The sequence below is a fragment of the Rhinolophus sinicus genome, linkage group LG07 (genome assembly GCF_036562045.2).
Source record: "Rhinolophus sinicus isolate RSC01 linkage group LG07, ASM3656204v1, whole genome shotgun sequence".
NCBI lineage: Eukaryota > Metazoa > Chordata > Mammalia > Chiroptera > Rhinolophidae > Rhinolophus > Rhinolophus sinicus.
In genome coordinates this window covers 1281809-1303928 of record NC_133757.1, presented here as the reverse complement: position 1 = coordinate 1303928, position 22120 = coordinate 1281809, and the positions used below count along the sequence as shown (strand labels likewise).

Genomic DNA, 22120 nt, shown 5'->3' with positions numbered 1-22120 from the left:
TTTCTTAGCTGGTGTTTCCTGAGCACATGTCTCTGTCCTCATGACCCAGCAGAGCCCCTGCAGAGGCTCGGACCCCACGCTGGGCGTGCTGCCTCTCTTCTCAGCCACGGCATCTCCGCGTCCACCCAGCACTGCTGCCCCTGCCTTGGAGACTTGGCGACTGGCTGGAATGCGCTGGTTTCTGGGACCACCATATGCTCGCCATCTTGGTGCCCTCTCTTTAGCTCAGACGAGGACGGTGGACTTGGGGTGTCGATCAGAAGGAGAGACAACGGCGCTGATGCAGTGGATGGGGAGCATCAGGCAAAAGGAGGGACCAAGGATGACCCCTCAGGGTTGGGCTCCAACTGGCCAGACTGGGTGCAACGTACGGAACTGGGGAGCCCTAGGGGAGAATGAGGCTAACGCAGGAGACTACGGGAGAGACCCGCTCCTTTGCTCTGTTCTATGAGCAGGACCACGGGTCGGGCATCAGCGCCGCCTTCACAGGCAAGCGTGATTTGAGCTGTCCATTAGCTAGTGTAGGAGAGGCAGGTTGGACCTAAGGAGCGAGCGGCTGAAGATAAAGTGGGGGTCGGAGGAGGTCCAGGACCAGGCTGGGGCACACCCGGTGTCAGACCTGTGCAAAGGCTGCACACCCCCGAAAAATGTCAGCAGGAAAGGAAGGTGCTCCCAGAAGGGACATTTCAGGAAACAGCCCAGACGCCCACAGTGGAAGGAACGATGCACGTGCAGACTCGTAGGAATGAATGAATGAATGAATGAATGAATGAATGAATGAATGCTAAACCAAAGCGAATAAGACTGCACAGCAGCAACAAGCATGGTGGCCATGACTTTAAGAGAAACATCATTTTGAGCAAAATAGGCAATCCGAAATTCATGAACTATGACGACACTGATGTAAGATTAAAAAAAACAAAAACTCAGCAACATACTGTGTAGAGACAACACCTGTGTGTGTGGTGAACACGTTATAAAGCGGCAAAGCAATGGCTGCCCATATGTTGAAGAGTGAGTGTCCCTGGGGCGGGGGCAGGAGTCCAGGCTCCCGGGAGCACTGGGGGGGAAGCGCCTACCTTCTTAGGGTCCGAGGAAGAGATGGGGGCCGTTGTACGGCTGTTCTTGCTACTTGGTGGCAACATGCAGCTGTGGTGTGCGTGACGCATTTCCAGTCTTCTTTTCAAAGAGTGAGTTGAAGCCCACAGTGGGGACAGGTCAAGAAGCGGAAGTGCCAGGTGCAGGCGTCACAGGACGTTAGCAAGGAACAGAGCCAGGTGGCGGGGGGGGGGGGGGGGCAAGGGAGGAGCTCTCTGGACACACTTGCTGTCAGAGGGAGCCATTCCTGCCAGCCCCTTTGGATCCCAGCAACAGGGTCTCGTTTAGCAAACGCTGCCCCTCCACACTTGTCTGCCATCGTGCCAGCCTCACTGTCTGTTGCTGGCATCCTTAATGCGAGCTCATTTGTAGATAACAGTCTTTGGGTTTCTTTTTTTGGTGGTTTTTTTTTTTTTTTTTTTTTTTTTTTGGACGTTTCAATCCAGTGTGTGTTCTACTGAGAGTGTAATTCCTGTCAGAAACACATATGTCTTCCTCACAGAAGCCAGCTGGGTCTCAGACGTTTAGGAGTGCAAGTTATTATGCTGTTCTGATATTTTTGTCTCTGAAAAATCTCTAAAATGTTAATATGTATTATGACATTTTCTCTTCCAGTGGAGGCGGAAACTATTCCTGGATGGAAAAAGGAACGACTGCACCCCCAACGGCTGGGTCACTTGTCACAGAGCCTGTGTCGGCCCCCATGGGTTCCCTGGAGAGAAGGCGACAGTCCCCGAGAGGCGGCGCACTGGAACCCCCGCTCAGGACTCCCCTGACTTGCTAAGTCTCCTGGCAGGTAAGTTACTGACGGAAAAAAAGTCACTTCCCAGCTGCTCTGTGGCAGGACAAACTGTTACATTTAAACCACTCAATAGCTCTGGAAGCCAAAGGACAGGTGGCAAATGGCTTCCAAGGCAGATGGCACTTTGGAATCGTTGCATTGGATCGTCGCTTGCTCTCCTGGCGACCAGAATGGTCACTCCTAGCCGCCCTTGTTCACTCAAATGCTTATGAAACGGTGGGCAAAGGTTTAACGGCAACTACGTCATCCTTAAAACAAGAGTCGCCTCCTGCGTTTCATCCAATACGGGCCGATGCTGGAGGGGCACTGCACTTTTATCCCCCAAGTGGGTGCCCACTTCACCCCTCAGGATTTAAGCCAGAGAGAGCAGGTCTTTCATTTCCCCCTCAATCAAGTCCATGTTCTCCTTCAAAACTGAGAAAGAAACAGGTGCCAGGTACGTTTTTACCCTGAACGTGCTCCTTCTTGAACCTGAAACTACCGCTGAGCAAGATTGTTCAGCTGAACCTGCCGGAAGGAGACGCAGACGCCCGCTCTGCCCACTGCGCTTCCCCTGCTCATGCCGCCAACACGGCCCACGTGTCCCGGCAAAGGCCCCCTGCGCCCACACTCCCCTCCACCTCGCCTCAATCCGGGAGCAATCTGTGAGAAACCGCATTAGAAATTACAAAAGGAAAAGTTTGTACCGACTTGTCAATGTGCGTACAAGGTGGAGAGCGGACACCAAAGTCAGGGGACTGGTGAAGCATCAGGCCACAGAGCCGTCAGTGCATCAGACGTGATGGGCGTGCCCTGGTGCAAACTGGGCCGGGACAGGGAGACACGGCCCCCTGGCAGGTGGCCAACAGGATAGGGAAGGGGACAGGTGTGAGCAGACTAACACGAGCATAAGACCAGCCGCTACCCAGGCACGCATGGTCCTTTGCAAGAGCAACAGCAAGTGCTGGCTTTGGCAGCAGCTGCACAAGAAAACCCAGCTTACGACAGAATTAGGAACGGGTGGTGGAGTTCTCTAAATGATGTGAAACTGAATCGCATTACAGGCATATAATTAAGTGTAACTCACAGCTGATCTTCTCTCCAGCACTGAGCCATTCCCTTCAAAGCCCCACAGTTACTGGATCACGAACTCCCCCAGATGAAGGTGGACCGTTCACACAACAATACAGGTTTTGACAGTGTGGACAGAGTTGTGAAATATTAACCGGGGCGTCTCAACACAAGCACTACTAACATGTTGGGCCAGACAACTCTCTGCCATGGGGCTGTCCGGGCATTACAGGATGTGGGCAGAATCCCTGGTCTCTACCCACTAGATCCCCGTAGCAGCCCTCCCCCCAATCTGTCCATCCATTGAAAATACCCCCAGGGGTAAAACTGTCCCACGTTGAGAATCATAAAGCTAAAGTATGTGGGGCTTCTAGATTATTTGGCTTTTATTACCAAGTGAAGGGGGTGAAAGAAAGAGTCTAGCTCATTTATCTAAAATGAGAATTATTATCTTCTAAATAAAAACAGGGTTATTCATCTGTAGACATATTAAAGTTCATGTGCTTTTACAAAATCAATGGAATACGGAGCAAATTCCACAAAGAGGTGCGTTTTTCTTGGTCTACGAAATCTGTTGTGCTATCAGTGGCATCCCATCTCCTCCCCCTCCCCGGCCTCGCCTTTGACAGGGTATTTTGTCCTCCCCTGCCCCGCCCCCACCTACCTATTTTAAGGAGTGTCAGGGATTTCCTAGCGGGCTGCCTGAACCCCCATTGAGAATGTTCACCAGGGCAGCCAACTCTTCAATCTCACAGAATCTCATTTATGGGGTGACTGACAATGGCTAAACACCAGCCCTGACACACAACTGGTCTCCCCTTAGCCTCCTTCAAGCCTTGGTTTTCAGAAAGTCCTCAAGGGAAATTCTGCAAAGGCTTTCACGTGGGCACAGCCAGTCTCACTCACATGCTTCCTGCTGAAGTCAGGAGGGAGCCAGGACATTACGCGGTGGTCCTATCTCCCCGAGACCCCACTTACCGGGGCACCCCAATCAGAGCCGCAGTCTTCAATGCCTGGGATCGGCACACCGCTCAGAGGCCCCCCACCAGGCTGGGGTCACGGGTCCAGATCCAGCCTCTACTGCAGAGGGCAGCATTCGGACCAAATAGACCAAAAGTGCAAGGCGGTCTTAGGACCGCTTTCTGAGCGCCGCCCCTCTCCTCTGTTTGACAGCCCGAGCTGGCGGTTACCTCCAAGACAGATAACACTGATGCTTGTCTTTTCCTAACTGAATGCACATTGTGGCAAATTTGATTACAGAGCCTCATAAAGTGCAAACATGGAAAGATGCCTAATTATTATGTCACTTTATAAATCCTAGGAGAGACATGGAAAGTGAAGCCACTCCTGGCCTACAGTGTTTGGTTCTTTCTAAGATTAATTTTCTTGAAAAATAGTAAGTCATCCTTAATAAATGTCAATGGATTGATGGATTTTAACCAAAATCTTGACAGAGCTGTAAATTATATTCCACACAAGAGATTATCTATGTGTTTTATTTATTTGCCCATCATACCCTAAATGCATGTTCACCAACACGCTGAAATAGAAATAAGACTTTGTTCTTGAGAATACAATGTTCTGGTGAGCAACTAATTTATCAACTAATTTATCTCCCCAACATAGAGACATGGAAGCCGGAGGTCCAGTGTTGAGAAAACCACGTTAGAGTCACTGGAAGCAAGGTCAGCAAACCAGAAACACTGCCCACACTGGAAATAACTATAACTACGTTATTTCCCTTTCTACTATGAACTCAAAGTATATATAGGTATATATACTTTTTTCTCATATAAAGTACGCATATGCGTAATATACAGAAGGTGCCAAAAAATGTATACATATTTTAAGAATGAAAAAAAAACTATTAAAATTACGCTGATGGTAAACACTTGAGCACCTCTTGTAATTGCAGAAGTCAAACGTGACTTGTATTCATCTTTTGTTATCAGTATATATTGAGTGTTACAATTTTAATACAGTCTTTTTTGTTTCTTAAAATGTGTATACATTTTTTTGGCACCCTCTGTACATATCTCACCATCTAGTGACGTTTCTATTACTGATAACCTAGCAAGTCATGATACTAATACTAGAATTAGAATGCCAGCACTAGTTGTAGTATACAATTAATATTAGATTTCTGTTCAAGGCTTACCGTTATCACATGAAAAACTAAAACTAACATAACAGCACTAGCTCGTAAGGTCTGAGAACCACTGTCCTCCCCATCACTGCTGCTTGTGTGGGGGAACAACCTGAATCTGCATTCACGAGGATGCTTCATAGGCACACGTGTGTAGCTGTGGACACATGTGCACAGCAGTCACGACCGGTGCAGGGCGCAGCCTTCCACCTCCTGAGCCCAGTACGCACCTCAGCACCACGCAAGACCCCAGGATGTCCACCCCCCGCTGCCTCCACACCCTGGACTTTTCAGAAGAGCTCACCCACTGCACTGGAAACACAAATGCCTTTGTGGCCATCATGTCATGGGCTTTGTGGGCTGCACAGAGGTCCTGCTGTGGTGGGCAGGCCCCCACCCCATGCGCACAGAACCGCCCTGCCGCACGCCCAGGTGAGACCTGGCTTAGAGAAAACGCCATACGAGTCTCAGCATTGTCCTTTTCTGTGACTTATCAATTTAGACACTTCAGCACTTCCTAGCACATGGCTCCATGCTTCATGTAAGGAAATTACAAGTTTCTCTGAGTCTGTGCACTGTTAGCTACCTCTGCCCCGCCTCCCCCAAAGAGTTAGCGAGGGAAGTCTCACTTCCTCAAACAGTAACCGTAAAACTCGTGTTGTAGCACAAAGTGCCCGAGTTGATGTAACGCAACCTTGTTGAATGGAACCGAATGCATTTGTGTAGTTTAAAGATGAGCAAACCTGCTACCAGAGCCGGGCGTGGGTGCCCCTGGCACGTGAGTCCAGGCAGGTGGGCACCTGCCGGCCGGCTGCCCCCTGCCTCGTTCCCCACACTGTGGCTTGGAACCAGCTCAAAGCTTTGGGAGACCATGTTCTTACTTACCAGAGAAGGGGGCAGTCCGCAGGGGTATTTTGAAGGGTGCCAGTGTCAGGAAATGGCACGGCTGCACGCTGGAGGGTGACGGGCCTCCCCGGCCCTCGGGCTCCACGGAGACCATGGCCGCGGTGGCAGCGATGGTGATGGTGGGGCTGCTGCCGACGGGCTTGAGGCTGCTGTGGCGGCCACCTGCAGAACAGGACGGGATGTTCAGCACGGGGATGCCCAGTGGCCACAGCAGACAGAGGACACTTCACTATGCAACATGCGAGCACCCAGAACACAAGAGCAGTGCAACCCCCTTTCCTGACGCCCACGCCACATACAACGATCCCAGAAATAAACAGCGAGTTCTCAAAATGTCGGTGGTGCACAGAGCGCACACACGGCCATGTGATGCCCAGCGAGTCACAATGCTGAGTCACCAGGGCACATGCCAGCCTTCGAGAGAAGGGGCTCGGCTGCAGTGCACGTGTGTCACATACATAATCGGAGACGATGGTGAACAGTGTGTGATGGCTGGGAGCAGCTGAGGAGGCCGGCTGAGCCCCCGAGAAACACATATACAGTGGGGGAGGGGTGTGGGGCGGGGCAGTGGTCAGCACGCTGGGGGGCTGCCACAGCCCACAAGGTTCAGTTGGTCCCTGAGCACGTGGAGACACCCAACACCCATCTCCACGTGGGGATCCCCTCGTGAGGGGTCAGGCTCCAGACTCAGAATCCAGGTTGGTTTTTCTATTTATTTATTATTGGGGAACTGTGTGTTTCTCCAGGGCCCATCAGCTCCAAGTAGTTGTCCTTCAATCTGGTTGTGGAGGGCGCAGCTCAGCTCCAAGTCCAGTTGCTGTTTCAATCTTTAGTTGTTGGGGGGGGGCGCAGCCCACCATCCCAGGCGGGAATTGAACCGGCAACCTTGTTGCTGAGAGCTCGCGCTCTAACCAACTGAGCCTTCCAGACGCCCCCAGCTTGGTTTCTTTTTTCTTTTTTCTTTTTTTTTTTTTTTTTTTGGGGGGGGTGTTGTTGGAAGAATTTGAAAATTTGCTTCTGTCTCTGCTTTTTTCAGTAAAGTTGTGTGTGTGTTTTTAAATGGAATCCTCAGTCCCTGAAATAGTTGTGGTTTCTAAGAAACAGTTTGTAGGACCAGCTTACATCGGCGGTAATCTAGTTTAGCCAGTTCTGGAAAGCAGTTGAAAAATATTAAGGTTTTAAAAACCTTCATGTGTTCCCATCTTTTGATCTGGCCTTTCCCTTCCTGAAACTCACCCTCACGTTCAAGGCCTTCAGATAAAGGTTTGTCCTGAGCAACTGGAAATACCAGCAAGAGGCAAAGGGTTGTGTGACGATGGCCTATCCACTCCATGGACACTGCATAGCCAGTGGCATCGTGTCAGGAAAGAGCACTGAGTGCATCTGGGGACGGCTCGCCACTGTCCCGTAAACAGGCAGGTGACAAACCGCACTACTGCCACACTGCACTGCCATTCGGTCACAGACCTGAGTGGCTGGCCTGCTGCCCAGCATGTCGCCCCCACCCCAGGGACACAGGGAACCACACGAAGGCCTGCCTCAGGGAGGGGACACGCGGGGGCTACCCCTTCCTGTCCACTTGCTTCATCGTTAGGGTGACAGTGCCATGGAGAAAAGTAAAGCAGGGAACGGCGACTGAATGGTGGGTGGGTGTCAGCTCCCAGTGGGGCTGTCAGGAAGGTCCTGTCATGAGATGTTACAAGATCACTTCCCTCGGCACTAAACGGCCTTCCCAGCCCCCATGGTTAACCGCAGCCCAGCGTCCCAGGCAAGGGACTTGTTGGCCACCCACCTGACCAGCGCTATCACAGGGGTCGCCCGCTACAAATCATCACGACACATGACTGTGTGCACAGACGTTGATTTCTGCAGGTTCCGTCCTGGGACAGGTGCCCAAGGCCCGAGTGCTGAGTGCACGTCAGATTCATGCAGTAGTTTGGTGAAAGCCAAAACACTGCCAAACCCCACAGAACGTTTCTTACTAAACTCGGCTTTTCTCCCACGGGATCTCCTCCCACGGGTCAGTTCACAGGTGTTTCGACCGGGGATTAACTCCCCGGCTGCCCTGTTGAGACAGGGCCGCTGAGGGGGCACAGTGCCCAGGAAACGTGCCATTCCGACAGCCTCCCCTCTGAGAAGACGGCGCCAAACCTGACAACCTGTGGTGTGCTGCCTACTACTGTTCAAGATGAAGAGGATGGTTTAGCAATGAACGAGAAAGGCACGAATGGTGCTTTAAAAGAAACAGATGCTAAGACAAGACCAACTTGCAGATGGAAGTGTGGCAACATTGTTACCCCACGGCTTCTGTTGTGAAAAATGACATGCCCACGGACAGGAGAGTAAGGAAGTAAACCTTACCTGCCTCTCAAACACGTGGACAGACACTTTTTCACTTGTTCTGACTTCATTTGGGTGCATATGTAAGTGCAACACTGTCCAGCTAGTTCACATAGCGACTGAGTCTGATCAGTGGAGACAGAAACTTAATGACCAATATCGATAAAATGATTGTCACAATTGGTGGCTGAACGGTCTCAGCGATACTGACATTAGAACCAGATCTGCTGTGAGAGCAGAACCTCACACCAAACCTCCACCAGACGGGGAGCACCCGTGAGCTCATAAATGCGTGTGCATGTTGTAAGTGAGCAGAGTGCATGCCGGGAGGCCAGTGCCAACAGACTCTTACTGCTGGGTGTGCAAGAGAAAAGGGGGGCCCATGGGGGGGCTGCCAGCTGCTCTGCACCCTCCTCTCTGTTCCCTCCTCTGCCCCCACCCCCGCCCCCGGGTCAGGCATCTATCAGCATCTCTGCACGCCAGACCGCACACGGCTTGCGCCTGGAAAGACGATGCAACAGAAGCCACCGATGCAAACAGATAAAGGCTGCAGGTCCTGCTGCTCGCGGAGCCAGCCAGGAGGGGCACGGAGCCAAGGACAGCCCTGGGACGCCAGCTGCTCCCCCGAGGGGCCCCGGAGCTGCCTGGGAGGAGGGGTAGGCGCTCTATCAGGCGTGTGGCTGATAAATAATTACCGTAACTGGCTTTCCCAGAGGGCTGCACAGAATCCCTGAGCTGAGTACATAACAGGGAGATGAGATAGGTGCAGCCAAAACCCAGAAGAAACTGCTAAGCCAGCTAAGAGATAAGCCAGAGATGCTATCCCACGAGGATTATTTATAAGAATCGATGTTTTAAGCAAAGCAGTAATTAACCGAGTGCTCTCTGTGCAGATGGCCAGAGGAGAGCAGGCCATCAGCTGCACAAACCCTCTGGGCCCTTCGCTTCCGCTTTTGCGATTTCTACCGTCATCCACCTCCTCTGATGGCCAGATGTGCAAAGAGCCGTGTTCGCACGTCTTACCCTAGGTCACCCCGTGAAAGACAGCGTCCACTGTCCCTGTTCGCAGCCAAAGAGAGTGGGGGCTCAGTGAGGTTTAAGAGACAAAGGCCCCTGGAGAATGAGGGCACCTGGCTCTGTCTGACCGAGTCCCCACCCTCCTGTCTGAGACACCTGGGCACCGCAGAGCCCACCCTGGGTCCGTGTGCACAGGGGCCTCTGGCAACGCCTGACACACTGATTTATCTAAACCTCGGCAGCATGGGCGTGCAGGTAGCTGCTGTGTCACCCACTGTAGTCTCAGGCGTCCTGGCTGTTGACACTCCCAGAACCTGCCTCCCAAGCTGGAACCCAGACAGTAGCTGGGTTTTGTCTTTCCAGGATTCAAAGGTGAGGAGAAAGGCTAGTGGCCATAAGAGCTGGGACAGTGCGACAGTCAGGGGCTCCAGAACCATCCGGCATCAGGCTGAGCATGCAAATTGGGCCAGCACTGTACAAGTTCACGATGCCCGCTCAGGGGGCCCACGCGGGGGTTGGACGGAGCTGCCTTCTCTCGTCCCCTCGGGATTTTCTCCTCTCTCTGGGCATGACCTGGACAGCCTGCTGTCCCCCCACAGAACCAGTCACTGCCTGCATTCTTCAGAGGCCGAGAGCGAGAAGGCAGCTGGGGAGGGCCGTCACCCCTGGTCCAGGCCTCTGGCCAGTATGCCAGAGAAATGCTCAGCTGGGAGGACACTCTGGCATTGGAGAGTCACCAAAACTAGGTTGCGAATGATAATGGCCAGTGGATTGCAGAGTGGATAGAATGCTAACCATTTAATTTCAGCAAAAGAGCGGGCGGGAGGCTTCTGCGGGGTGGCTCCGTCTTGGGGAACTCCGTGTGGGAGGAAGGCTCCCAGGTCTCAGGGTGGCACAAGGTGCGGAGGACGGAAACACTGGAGAGTCTTCTGCTGAGGAGGAAACCTCGCCTGACAAACGCCAGCCCTGTGCCCACTCTGCTGAGCCCCATATTCAAGAGAATGAACATTCGTTTGTGATGTCTATTTAGCAAATGATTTCAGCTCCGGTGGAAACCCTTCAGGCGTTATGTCTACCAACTGGTAATTATTGCTGCAAAAACGATGGTGTGACCAGACAGTGACTCCGGAGGCACGTGTGTACGGCGGGTTTCACTGGGGGGGGGGCAGCCCAGGGCCTCCAGTGGGCACGTGTGGGCAGAGGGGGAGCTGCAGATACTGGCGTCCAGAGCACAGGACCTTTGGTCCTTCCTGTCCTGAGAGCATCGGGTCCCCGTGCCTGGGTACACAGCTGCCAGGGACAAGCACACCCATCAGTATGGAACCCACTCCTTTCAGGACCCCCCTTTCACATAGTCACCCCCATGTGCATCTGCCTCCCCAGGGGACCCAGAGACCCACAGCACTCGGGCAGCGGCCCTGAATAGTCTCCGAGTCCAGCCAACCCAGTGTGAGCCAGGCACAGTGGGTGCTGGAAACCCCTCTTCTCAAGTCTTTCCAGGAAATAAGAAAATAACGTCAGGGTTTGTCCCCAGATACAAGTCAGCAATGAGAGAGATAAGCATCCCAGATGAAAGCTTCCCAAATAGAAAGAAGGTAATTTGCTGTCAAGGCTGCCACAGAAGAAATAAAAACCCCACAAAAGCCTCTTGCTTCCTACATTTGGCATAGTGAGTGACAGGTACTCGTGTGACACAGAAGAATAAAACACCGACATGCACCAGAGTCAGAGAAGGGATGTCTGTTTGTCCTGGTCTGTTGTAAGAGCATCTCACCCGTGGTCACTCAGCAGACACTGGGAAGGAAAGAATCTCACAAGTGCATCTCTGGAAGTGTCCACATTTTCACACTCTGGAAGGGTCACTCAGTTTCTGCAAGATGATATTCAGCAGAGCCCAGACTACGAGGACCAATCAAGCACACATGACAACCGTCGCTCGGGGAACCTTCGCTCAAGGAAGATACCCCAGCACCTTCCCAAGCTCGCCTGCTAAACGCTCCACCCCAGGAAAACCGACATGAGATGATGGCGAACTTTTGCTTCACTTCCCTCTGCCTCCCCTCATTTAAGGTATTTGGAAGGTGACTTCTAACTTTACCCACACGGGTCCTTCTTTGTTTGGGCTGATACACAGGCAGGACGCATCCATTACGAGACTGCTCAGCAAACGGCTGGTTTCAATCTAGCTTTCAATTTACAACTTCGTTAGGAACCAGCTCTTCCCAGCATGAGGTGCGGCTGTTACTCGACCTGTTTAATCTAACGTTGTCCACACATCACACACATTTCAGGTTCTGCAGTCCCCTCCCGGTCCCCAGAGTTGGGAGACCTCGTCCACACCACTGTATCCCATCTCCCTCCTGCTTTTCCACGTGAGCTGAGCCAGAGCCAGGACGCATCCCACCTCTTTGCGTCGCCACGTGCCAGCTTCAATGAAAGTGGGAATGACGGAGCCCAGCCACCTGTGTCCACCCACACTGCCAGGTCCCCCATTCTGAATTGTCATCCTGGGTGACTGGGTAGGCTCAGGGCCTGGGACTGAAGCCCCAGCTGTGGGCACAGACCCTGAAGATCCCTCCGTGGTGCTCTGAGCACCCCCTCTCCCCGCCGTGATCAATGATCCCTCCAGGTTATTGGCCCCTGACCATGTGATAAAAGGTGCCCATGCTTCCCAGCTCCCAGCATGGAAGGGGCCGCCAGCCAGGTTAAGCCAGCTCCTCCTCCTCCCCGTGGGGCCCTCCCACAGCCCTAAAGAGCAGAGGGCTCAGCTTTCTGTGTCCCTATCGGGGACACCTGATGATGTAAGCTCAGCTTGCTCGCTGGATCCTGTCACATCAGTACAAACAAGCACCACCCACTGCACAGAACGACAAACATCTAAGGCCTGAGTCACCCCGGAATGGGCAGGCACTGAGCAGGAGCATAGAATGGGCTCTCCCGCCCCAACAAGGCCAGGACGCACAGGTTACCCAAGGCTAAGAGGGTAGCAAATTCACTTAGCTTTGTGAATCAGGTTAGAAATGCTAATTGATTGTTATCTTGATGATTTCAAGTAACTTGGTGCACAATAATTTGAATGTCCATTTTATTAAGAATAGAGATTAATGGCACTACCCCAGAGAGCAAATTGCGGCTCATGCTGGGTAATCTAAATGCCCCAAGAGCTATAACAGACAGTCAGGGGAGGAAAGGAGATGGACGAGCATGGCAGCGGCTTTCTTCAATAAGAAATTATCTAAAACCTTCCCAAAAGCAAAAATCCAGGACCAGATGGCTTCACCAGTGAATTCTACCAAACCTTCAAAGAAGATTTAATGCCTGTCTCCCTCCAACTCTTCCAAAAAAATTGAAGAAGAGGCAATACTCCCTGACTCATTTAATGAGGCTGTCATTACCCTGATACCAAAACCTGGTAAGGGTAACACAAAAAAATTACAGCCCAATATCTCTGATGGATACAGATGCAAAAATCCTAAACAAAGTTCTAGCAGATTGAATGCAACAATGCATTAAAAAGATTATTCATCACGACCAAGTGGGGTTCATCCCCGGGGCACAAGGATGGTTCAACGTGCGCAAATCCATCAATGTGATACATCACATAAACAAAAGATAAAAACCATATGACTATATCAATAGATACAACACCCACTTATGATTAAAACACTTAATAAAATGGGTATAGAAGAAAAGTACCTCAACATAATAAAAGCCACATATGACAAACTCTCAGCTAATAACATACTTACCGGTGAACAACTGAAATCTTTTCCTCTAAAATCAGGAACAAAACAGGATTGCCCTTGTCACCACTATTATTCAACACAGTATTGGAAGTTCTAATATAATAAGGCAAGAGAAAGAAATATAAGTCATCCAAATTGGGAGTAAAGAAGTTAAACTGTCACTTTTTGCAGATGACGTGATTCTTTATATAGAAAACCCTAAAGACTCCACTAAAAAACTATTAGAAACAATAAACGAATAAAAGTAAAGTGGCTGGATAAAAAAAATCAATGTACAAAAATCCATTGCATTCTTATATACTAACAAAGAAATTTCAGAAAAATAAATGGACAAAAATGTCTTTTGCAATTGCAACAAAAAGAATAAAATACCTAGGAACAAACTTAACAAAGGATGTGAAAGACCTATACACTGAAAACTAAAAGGCATTCCTAAAAGAAATTGAAGAAGACACAAAGAAATGGAAAGACATTCCATGTTCATGGATTGGAAGAATCAACATAGTTAAAATAGCTATATTACCCAAAACAATATACAAATTTAATGTAATCCCCATCAAAATCCTAATGGCATTTTTTCAAGTAATAGAACAAAAAAGAATCATCAGATTTGTATGATCCACAAAAGACCCCGAATAGCCAAAGCAATCCTGAGAAAAAAGAACAATGCTGGAGGTACCACACTCTCTGACTTCAGCTTGTACTACAGGGCTACAATAATCAAAACAGCCTGGTATTGGCAGAAAAACAGACACACAGACCAATGGAATAGAACTGAAAACCCAGAAATAGGCCACATAAATATGACAGATAATTTTCCACAAAGGAGCCAAAAACATACAATGGAGAAAATTAAAGCCTCTTCAATAAACGGTGCTGGGGAAATTGGAAAGCCATGTGCAAAAGAATGAAACTAGACTGCTGTCACCATGTACCAAAACTAACTTAAAATGGATCAAAGACCTAAATATAAGTCCTGAAACAATAAACTGCATAGAAGAAAATACAGGTACTAAACTTATGGACCTTGGGTTCAAAGAGGATTTTATGAATTTGACCTCAAAGGCAAGGGAAGTAGAAGGCAAAATAAATGAATGGGACTATATGAAACTTCAAAGCTTCTGCACAGCAAAAGAAACCATCAACAAAACAAAGAGGCCACCAACTGAATGGGAGAAGATTTTTGCAAACACCACCTCCGATAAGGGGCTAGTATCCAAAATATATAAGGAACTCAACAACAACAAAAACCAACAATCCAATTAAAAAATGGGCAGAGGACCTGAACAGACACTTCTCTCAAGAAGACATACAAATGGCCAACAGATATATGAAAAAATGCTCAACTTCACTAGCTCTTAGGAAATGCAAATCAAAACCACAATGAGATATCATCACCCCATTCAGAATGGCTATCATCAACAAGACAAATAGTAACAAGTGTTGGAGAGGCTGTGGAGAAAAAGGAACCCTCATACACTGTTAGTGGGAATGCAGACTGGTGCAGCCGTTATGGAAGGCAGTGTGGAGGTTCCTCAAAAAATTAAAAATAGAATTACCATATGATTCAGCAATCTCTCTCCTGGGTATCTACCCAAAAATTCTGAAAACATTTATCCATAAAAATATATGTGCTCCGATGTTCATTGCAGCTTTATTTATGGTAGTCAAGACATGGAAACAACCAAAGTGTCTTTCTATAGATGAATGGATAAAGAAGTTGTGGTATATATACACAATACTACTCTGCAATAAGAAAAGATGAAATAGTACCATTTGTGACAACATGGATGGACCTTTTGATTATGCTGAGTGAAATAAGTCAGACAGAAAAAGTGAAGAACTACTTCACTGATATGTGGCATATAAAACCGAAAGCAAGAAAGAACAAGACAAACAAAAAAAACAAAAACTCATAGATACAGACAATAGTTTAGTGGTTACCAGAAGGTAAGGGGACTTGGGGGGTGGTAGATGAGAGTAAAGGGGATCAAATATATGGTGATGGAAAGAGAACTGACTCTGGGTGGTGAACACACAATGTGATGTATACATGATGTACTGTAGAAATTTGTACTTAGAACCTATATAATTTTACTAACCAATGTCATCCAAATAAATTTAATTTTAAAAATGTAAAAAAAAAAAAGAATTTAACATCAAAAAAAATCAAAGAAGAAACAAGGGACGGTTTGGCAAGAGTGTCTGAGGAGCGCTGTGGGGTCTGCCGTCCATGCTGGGCCAGCAACTGCCTGCTCCCTGCAGTCCCAGACCCATCATGGGAGCTGGGGATGGAAGTGGATGGTGACAGGTGCACATGCGCCAGCCACGTGGCCCGAGGCCCTGGCTCTGCAGAGCCCCTTGCTGTCCCCAGACTCACTCCCATCAGTCACCAAGACGGGTTCCCCCAGCATGCACCCTTACACACTCCTGAGGGCAGACCGGTCCCGTGCATACAGCAGGTGCTTAACTAATGCATGCCAAGCAAGTGGCTCCTAGACAGCAACTTTCCCCAAAGGGATTCATTGCACGAGTGGCCTAGAGGGGTCACCAGGTCCACGCAGATTCTTCAGCGTCTGAGTTAGTCCTCAGAGGGCTCACTCAGGGGTCCAGCAACGCCTGCCCTAGGCAGGGCCCCCAGGGTGCACGAAGCTGTCACCAAAAGGAGTGGCTTTTTCTATGGAACGCAATGACACTGGCAAAAGATTAACCTTTTGCCTTAAATGTTTACCCCATTAAAGCTGCAGCAGGCGGGTTCCATTCCTAGCAGGCAGCCCCAGGGTTCACTGACTCTAAGAGCAGGACTTTAAGAGAGAATCCTATCTGCACAACAAAGGTTGCATGAGGGGTTCTGTACTGAACGCAAAACTGTGCCGTTTATCATCAGGCAGCTGTTTTCCAACCACTTATGTTCAACGCACACACGTTACACTCCCTTCTGACCTGTCTCATAACAGCCCATGCAGCAATACAGCCCAGGAAATGCTTCTCAGCCCATGCCTTTCTCTTCGGAGATGCATTTAGACAGCAGTGCAATCAGCCAGCTGACGACTTGTAGGCTTTTCCTGCTCTGCCGCAAAGATCTTCATTATGAAATTAAGGTGACTGAACGCCTCAGAAAGGAGACACCCAACACACCATCTGCCGGCATGGCTTCTGTCCCCAGTGCCCAGGTAAACGCACACGTCTGGTCACCTACAAGACTCTTGTGGGCCTGCACGGGGCTTCTGGAGAAACGTGTCCACACGGACGAGAGTGTCCTGACACCTTCCCAGGAAACAGCCTCTAGAACAGGGTCCATAAATACCCCCAGAATTTGAGAATGAAAATTTCTAAGACAAAAATTTTCCGGAAAATGTCCCCCACCTGTGTGTGTAGCTGCTGCTGAAACAGGCTACCCTGAATTCATGCTTCATTTGTGATGGAACGTGTATACCTGTCTGTCCCTGTAGAACTGATACCCGAAGTGAGACAACAGCTTATATTTCCAGAGCCCAAGCACTGGTGGGGAAATAGGAGAAAAACACTTCTACTGAGAGGGCACCCTTGGGGCAGGACAATTCTCACATGCAGACCCAGGGAGGCCACATCTGAGCTCAGTTGGTTCCCAGAGTGGGCGTTAAGTCAATTTCTTTGAACGGCTCATCTGAACCCGTCACTGAGCAGTCTCTCTAAAACACACATACAAGTACCCCTTTGAGGGCTTCACAAGTAAACGTGGTTGTCACCTCCTGCTGCCCTGTGCCACACGGGCAGACTGGCCATGGAGCCCCTGAAATGTGGCTGGTGCCCTGAGGTGCTGTGAGTGTAACATACAGATGGGATTTCAGACGATACCCAAAATTAAGGGAAATATGTCATTAATAATTTTATACCGATGACGTGTTGAAACAGCAATGGTCTGAATACGGGGCTAAATTAAATAAGCAATTGAAACTCATTTTAAAACCTGATACCAGGAAAATTTAAATTCCACGTGTGCTTCACACTATATTCCACTAGAGAATGCTGCCTTAGCATAGCCACCTGTGACTGGCAACCTCCAAGAAGAAAGCAAGGGAATACCATCCCTAACTTAAGTCCACAGTTACCATGAATGCTGACATCTCCTTAGTTATTTTCTCAGCAGCATCTCGGCACTAATGCAGTGATTCAGTATATCTGTGACTTAGAACTGTCATCTTTCAACAAATTGATTCATTACTTTGTGGAAAGTCACCCATAAATTCAAGGGAGAAAATCATCACCAGAACATGAATTCCTAGTTCTTTAAAATGATATGAGTTGTGTTGGTAAACACAAAGCTCATTTAATTTTTTCATTATCTAGGCTGTCTCTCAATTTTAGTTGATGTCTGAATAATTTACCACTGGGTCTGGGGACAAAACCAATTTTCATAGAAATGGCACCTAGAAGTACAATCTGTATGAGAGCAAATGCAGAGCGGTCAAAAGGGAGAGCGGGCTCCTGCCGTGACTTTCGAGAAGGCCGCCGGCCCCATCCCGTCTGAAGCAGTGGCGTGTGGGGACATCTGGGGGAGCGGTCGGCAGAGCGCTGGCTGGCATCGACGATGCCACTGGATGGACCCGTATCAACTACTACTGTTACCACAGTCATGTATTTAACTCCTGACGTGACCTCACTTTACAGATGAGAAAACTGAGGCTCAAAGAGGGTACATAACATTCCCAAGGTCACACAGCCAGCAAGTGGCAGTGGCCCAGGCCATCTGGCGTCAGAATTTGTGCTATAATGTCAGGTCTCTAAAAGCAGAATTCTAGACACCTTCTTGGAAGACGGCTTCGGGTAAATGTTTTTCATATGCAAGTATTTTTCTGATTTCTTCCACTCGGCATAATTTCCAGGACTTCGCAGATTTCCCCAGAGTTTTCTCTGGGACTGGAGGGAAGCACAGAGATGCCAACTGGATGAAGGGCAGAGCCCAAACTGGCTGCTGAACGCCTGGAAGGCCCCAGGGCCTCCTGGCAGCGCTGAGAGTCAAGCACATTTGCATCTTCCATTAAGATAACTGGTTTCCATAACAAAAAAGCAGGGTGTCTCCCCAGCGCTCTAAGTAAAAGTGGGTCCCCAACGATTTCTTTGTTTGTCCTATGACCAGAAATCTCTGAACACTGGGCCACCCAGTCAGAGAGTGAGGTGGAGGACAGCTGTGACGCTTTATTTCCTGGGGAGTCGGCTGCTTCTTGACTCGGAGTGACCAGCTCTAGTTACATTTGACTCCCCCACTCCCACCATGACCAGCAAGCACCTGGACGCACAGTCCTGGGCGAGGATAGACCAAACCTCTCAGGATGGCCCCTCTGTCGGGACCCTCATTGTCAGGGAGGCAGGACCCCCAGGCTGTGTTTCCCAGGAGGAGATGAAAGAGCTCTTCCCGCGGTTCTTCCGGGGTCTGAGACTGTGACTACGCTGCTCCTTCCCCGATAAGGCGAGTGTTAAAGCTCCAGTGGGGCACCACGTCGGCACGGAGGTGCCGTCTGGAGAAGACGGACAGGACTCCATTCCGGGAGGTGACAGGCCCAGCAGCAGGCAGCCTTCTTGTGTTCAACGGTGCGAAGAAGAAAGAAGCACTTGCGTGTATTTTATGGCTCTTTTCTGACTATAAAAGTAATACATGCTCATTTAAAATGGAAAATAAATGATATGATACAGTTGGGAATGAAAGTACCGCTCACCCCAGCATCCAGAAACGACCACCGTTCACACTGTGGTGTGAGAGTGAGAGCGTGTGTGTCTGGCGCTCTCAGGATCCGGGTCACCCTGTTCATGCACTTTGTACCCTGCCTTTAACAACTCACTGAAACAAAATAGGGGCCCCTTCTTTCGTCTAGCTAATCCTCCAGCTGTGATTTATTAGAAGTGGAGGACTGTTTGTTTTCAGCCGTGATGTATCATGATTCACTTCACTAATTCTCCAGACAAGAACATTTGAGATTCGCTTTCCTCCTGGTGGTACGCATTTCTGCATGTGGACTCACGGTACAGACCCACTTGCGCTTCCTTCAAACAGCACTACAAGTGGAGTCACGGAGTGAAATTATATCAACTTCTCTAACGGGTCTGAGAACCAAATTGCACGACCCATTCCCCACGACCCCTCAAAGCGTGTGAGGGTGAACATGCTCTGTCGCTCTACCGCAGACACGAGCGAGCCAAGGGTTCCTGACAGTCTGCGAGCTGCACGGAATGCTATATTTGGAGCTTGAAGCTGGCACTCCCTAGATTACTGGTGAGGAAGCCCCGTACGGCACAATGGCCCGTGATACGCATTCAGTGAGTTGTCCGTTTATGTCTGCTTTTATTACGGTGTTAGAATCTTGTCCTATATAACAGTTCTTTTAAAACGTATTACATTAATCTATATGTAGATTAGTGCATTAGTGCCACATTTTAAAAACTGATCTAACTTTAGAATAAGTTAAATCCCTCTTACAGATTTTAAAAGTGTATGTTTGTTCATCTCAAGTGCACGGTCCACAACCAACACTTTCAAATGATTTCCTCACATTTCAGAAAACGAATACAAGTAGCATCGCGCTGTGGCCATAAATGAACTTGAAAAGAAGTGACACCCCACGGTGTTCCATTTTCCTATCCGAGCCCAGAGTGAGTCTCTAGTTGAAAGACAACATTTTCAGCAAATTCTCGCAGTTTTCATCACTGAGATTTCATCTATAAGTGAAGGTTGTCATCCATCCACCCACGTTCGAGGACAGTTGTGTCCAGGTACCTTATGCATTTTCCATGTCGTGTGAAGAGAGCATCTTCCGCATTGTAACGTCTGGATAATGGTTAATACGCAGGAAATGCATTGTCTTTTGTAAGTTTGTATTTTACCATCCATTTTGCTAAACTGCCCTTTAAATTCTGAGAATTCTTAAGTTAAATGTCATGAGTTTTCAAAATATAAAAGTGATAAACATAAAGCGGATTTCATATTTTGTTTCATCTCTTATTGCATTGGCTGGAACTTCCAGAAAATAGTCAAAGTAAACGATAAATAGTGCGTGATTATGGAAATGCGAGTGACGTCTACCATGTGACGTGGCAGTTTGGATAAATGTCATGTATGATGTTGACAAATTGCACTTTGGTCTTGCGTTTTTGGAGTTTTCTCAGTGGCCGTTGCATTTCACCCAGTAATACATCCTGCTACAGTCCAATGAAAAAGCAATGTTTTCTGATTAAACCCACGTATGTGACGTTGTTGCCACTGCCTTTCCTCCTGTGACACAATGTCTGCAACCATGAAACTCACAGGTGTTACTGCTGCCAATCCGTTAAATTGTCAGTAATCCTTACGGGACTTTTGCAGCTGCCGTTACAACTGAAATCTGTCCATATAATTGATTTGTTTCTGTTTTTGGAAAACATTGGTAAAATGGGTAAACAACTTCATAATCTACATTAGTGTTTTACCATTTTCTATGTTCTGAAACAAACCATTATTATGAGAAGGTTCTCCCTGGAGTCTGGGGCACGTTACCAGTAAGGCCCAAGGAGTGTCAGGGTGTAGAGGGGACTCACGCTAATGAAAAGGAGGACGGGGCAGGTGTCTGCGCATTTGTCCCGGCAGAAGAGGCAGGACACCTGTGGGCATTTCTGCAGGGACCCGTCATGATCCAAATTGAATAGCTCAACAACTCGCCAAAAAGAGATCATCTAATTACAAAAACAATTCCTAATATTGGGCAGAGATGTCTCCATGGGTTTCCTTCTTTCTGACCATGGATGGGGGCAATTTTTAATCAATTTATTTCGGTTTTTAAAATTATGAATGTCTGCTTTTATTTTCATCATCTGCCTCCTCAATTTTCCTTAGTTTCCTCTCCTCTTCTAATGCCTTGATTAGAAAGCTAATTGAGGCTGGGCGCACGCTTTCAGTTAACATCACATCATCAGCAATCCAGGCTTTGGATTTGCTTTCTAGCACAATCGGCCACAACGCGTCCCCCCTAATATACATATTTCATGTTTGGTTATGTTATCAAAGGTGTATTTTTGTCACTTTGATTTCTGCTGCATTCATTTGCTTCTTGGTGGTCGTTCAGCGGGACAGCTGCTGGGACCTCTCCACGGCTCATCTTCGCTTTCCGGTTCCACGGCGTCTGTGTCAGGCGGTGAGATCACTACAGTCGCTCTGCAATTTTTTTAAGTGTGCTTCGTGGAGTTACTTTCTATTCTTTTTTCCTTAATTTTCATTATGAAAACTTCCAACAGTAATGTAATCGAGAATAAACAGTACGAGGAGCCCATGTCAGCTTCACCCACTTTCCACAGTTCTCAGCTCGTGACTGGGCACGTTTCATCTCCACACGCCACACGCCCAGCCCCACACCTGGACTCCTCTCAAACGTGTCCATGACATGATTTTATTTCACTCTCAGATGTCTCAGTAGCTGTCTCTGAAACGTAAGGGTTCTTTTTAAAAGCATAAGCATAGAAGTCGTGTCACACCTATAAACTGACCAAATTAACAGTTGTCTCTCAGGTTTTTCCTGTGGTTCTTTCACACCACGGTCAAATAAAATCCAAACATTTACCAGGTATGTTTCTTAAGTTTCTCTCTTTTTTCAAAAAAGTTGGGTGCATTCGGGTGCGATTTACATACAGTGAAGTTTACTCGTTTTCAGTGCACAGTTCCCTGAATTTCAACAAATGCAAATCGTCATGTAACCGCCACCACAATCGGGTAACCGTCCACACCCCGCACGTGCCATCAATCCTCCTCCAAAGCCCAACAAACCACTGGTCCACCTCTGGTCTTAAGTCCTGGACAGGGAACCACATGTGATACAAATGCTTGATTCCGATGGCGTCACTTAGCACACTGCTCTGGGGATCCTTGTGCGACGCGTCCCAGAAATCCATTCCTTGGTTCTGTCATAGGTCACTGTTTGCATGTGCCTCCGTTTGTTGATCCACTCACCAGCTAATGGACTTTTGGACTGTCCCCAAGTTTTGTTGCTTACAAATAAAGCCACTATAAACATT

The 22120-nt window shown here is 48.5% G+C and overlaps 1 protein-coding gene across 1 annotated transcript in view; it reads right to left on the bottom strand.

The window, feature by feature from the left end:
* Positions 1 to 22120, bottom strand: part of TCERG1L (transcription elongation regulator 1 like) — a 138317-nt gene that overhangs the window by 102970 nt on the left and 13227 nt on the right. Inside the window, exon 4 of the mRNA XM_019728270.2 lies at positions 5982 to 6164. Within this exon, the coding sequence (XP_019583829.2) occupies positions 5982 to 6164 (183 nt within the window). The remainder of the gene's footprint in view (positions 1 to 5981; positions 6165 to 22120) is intronic.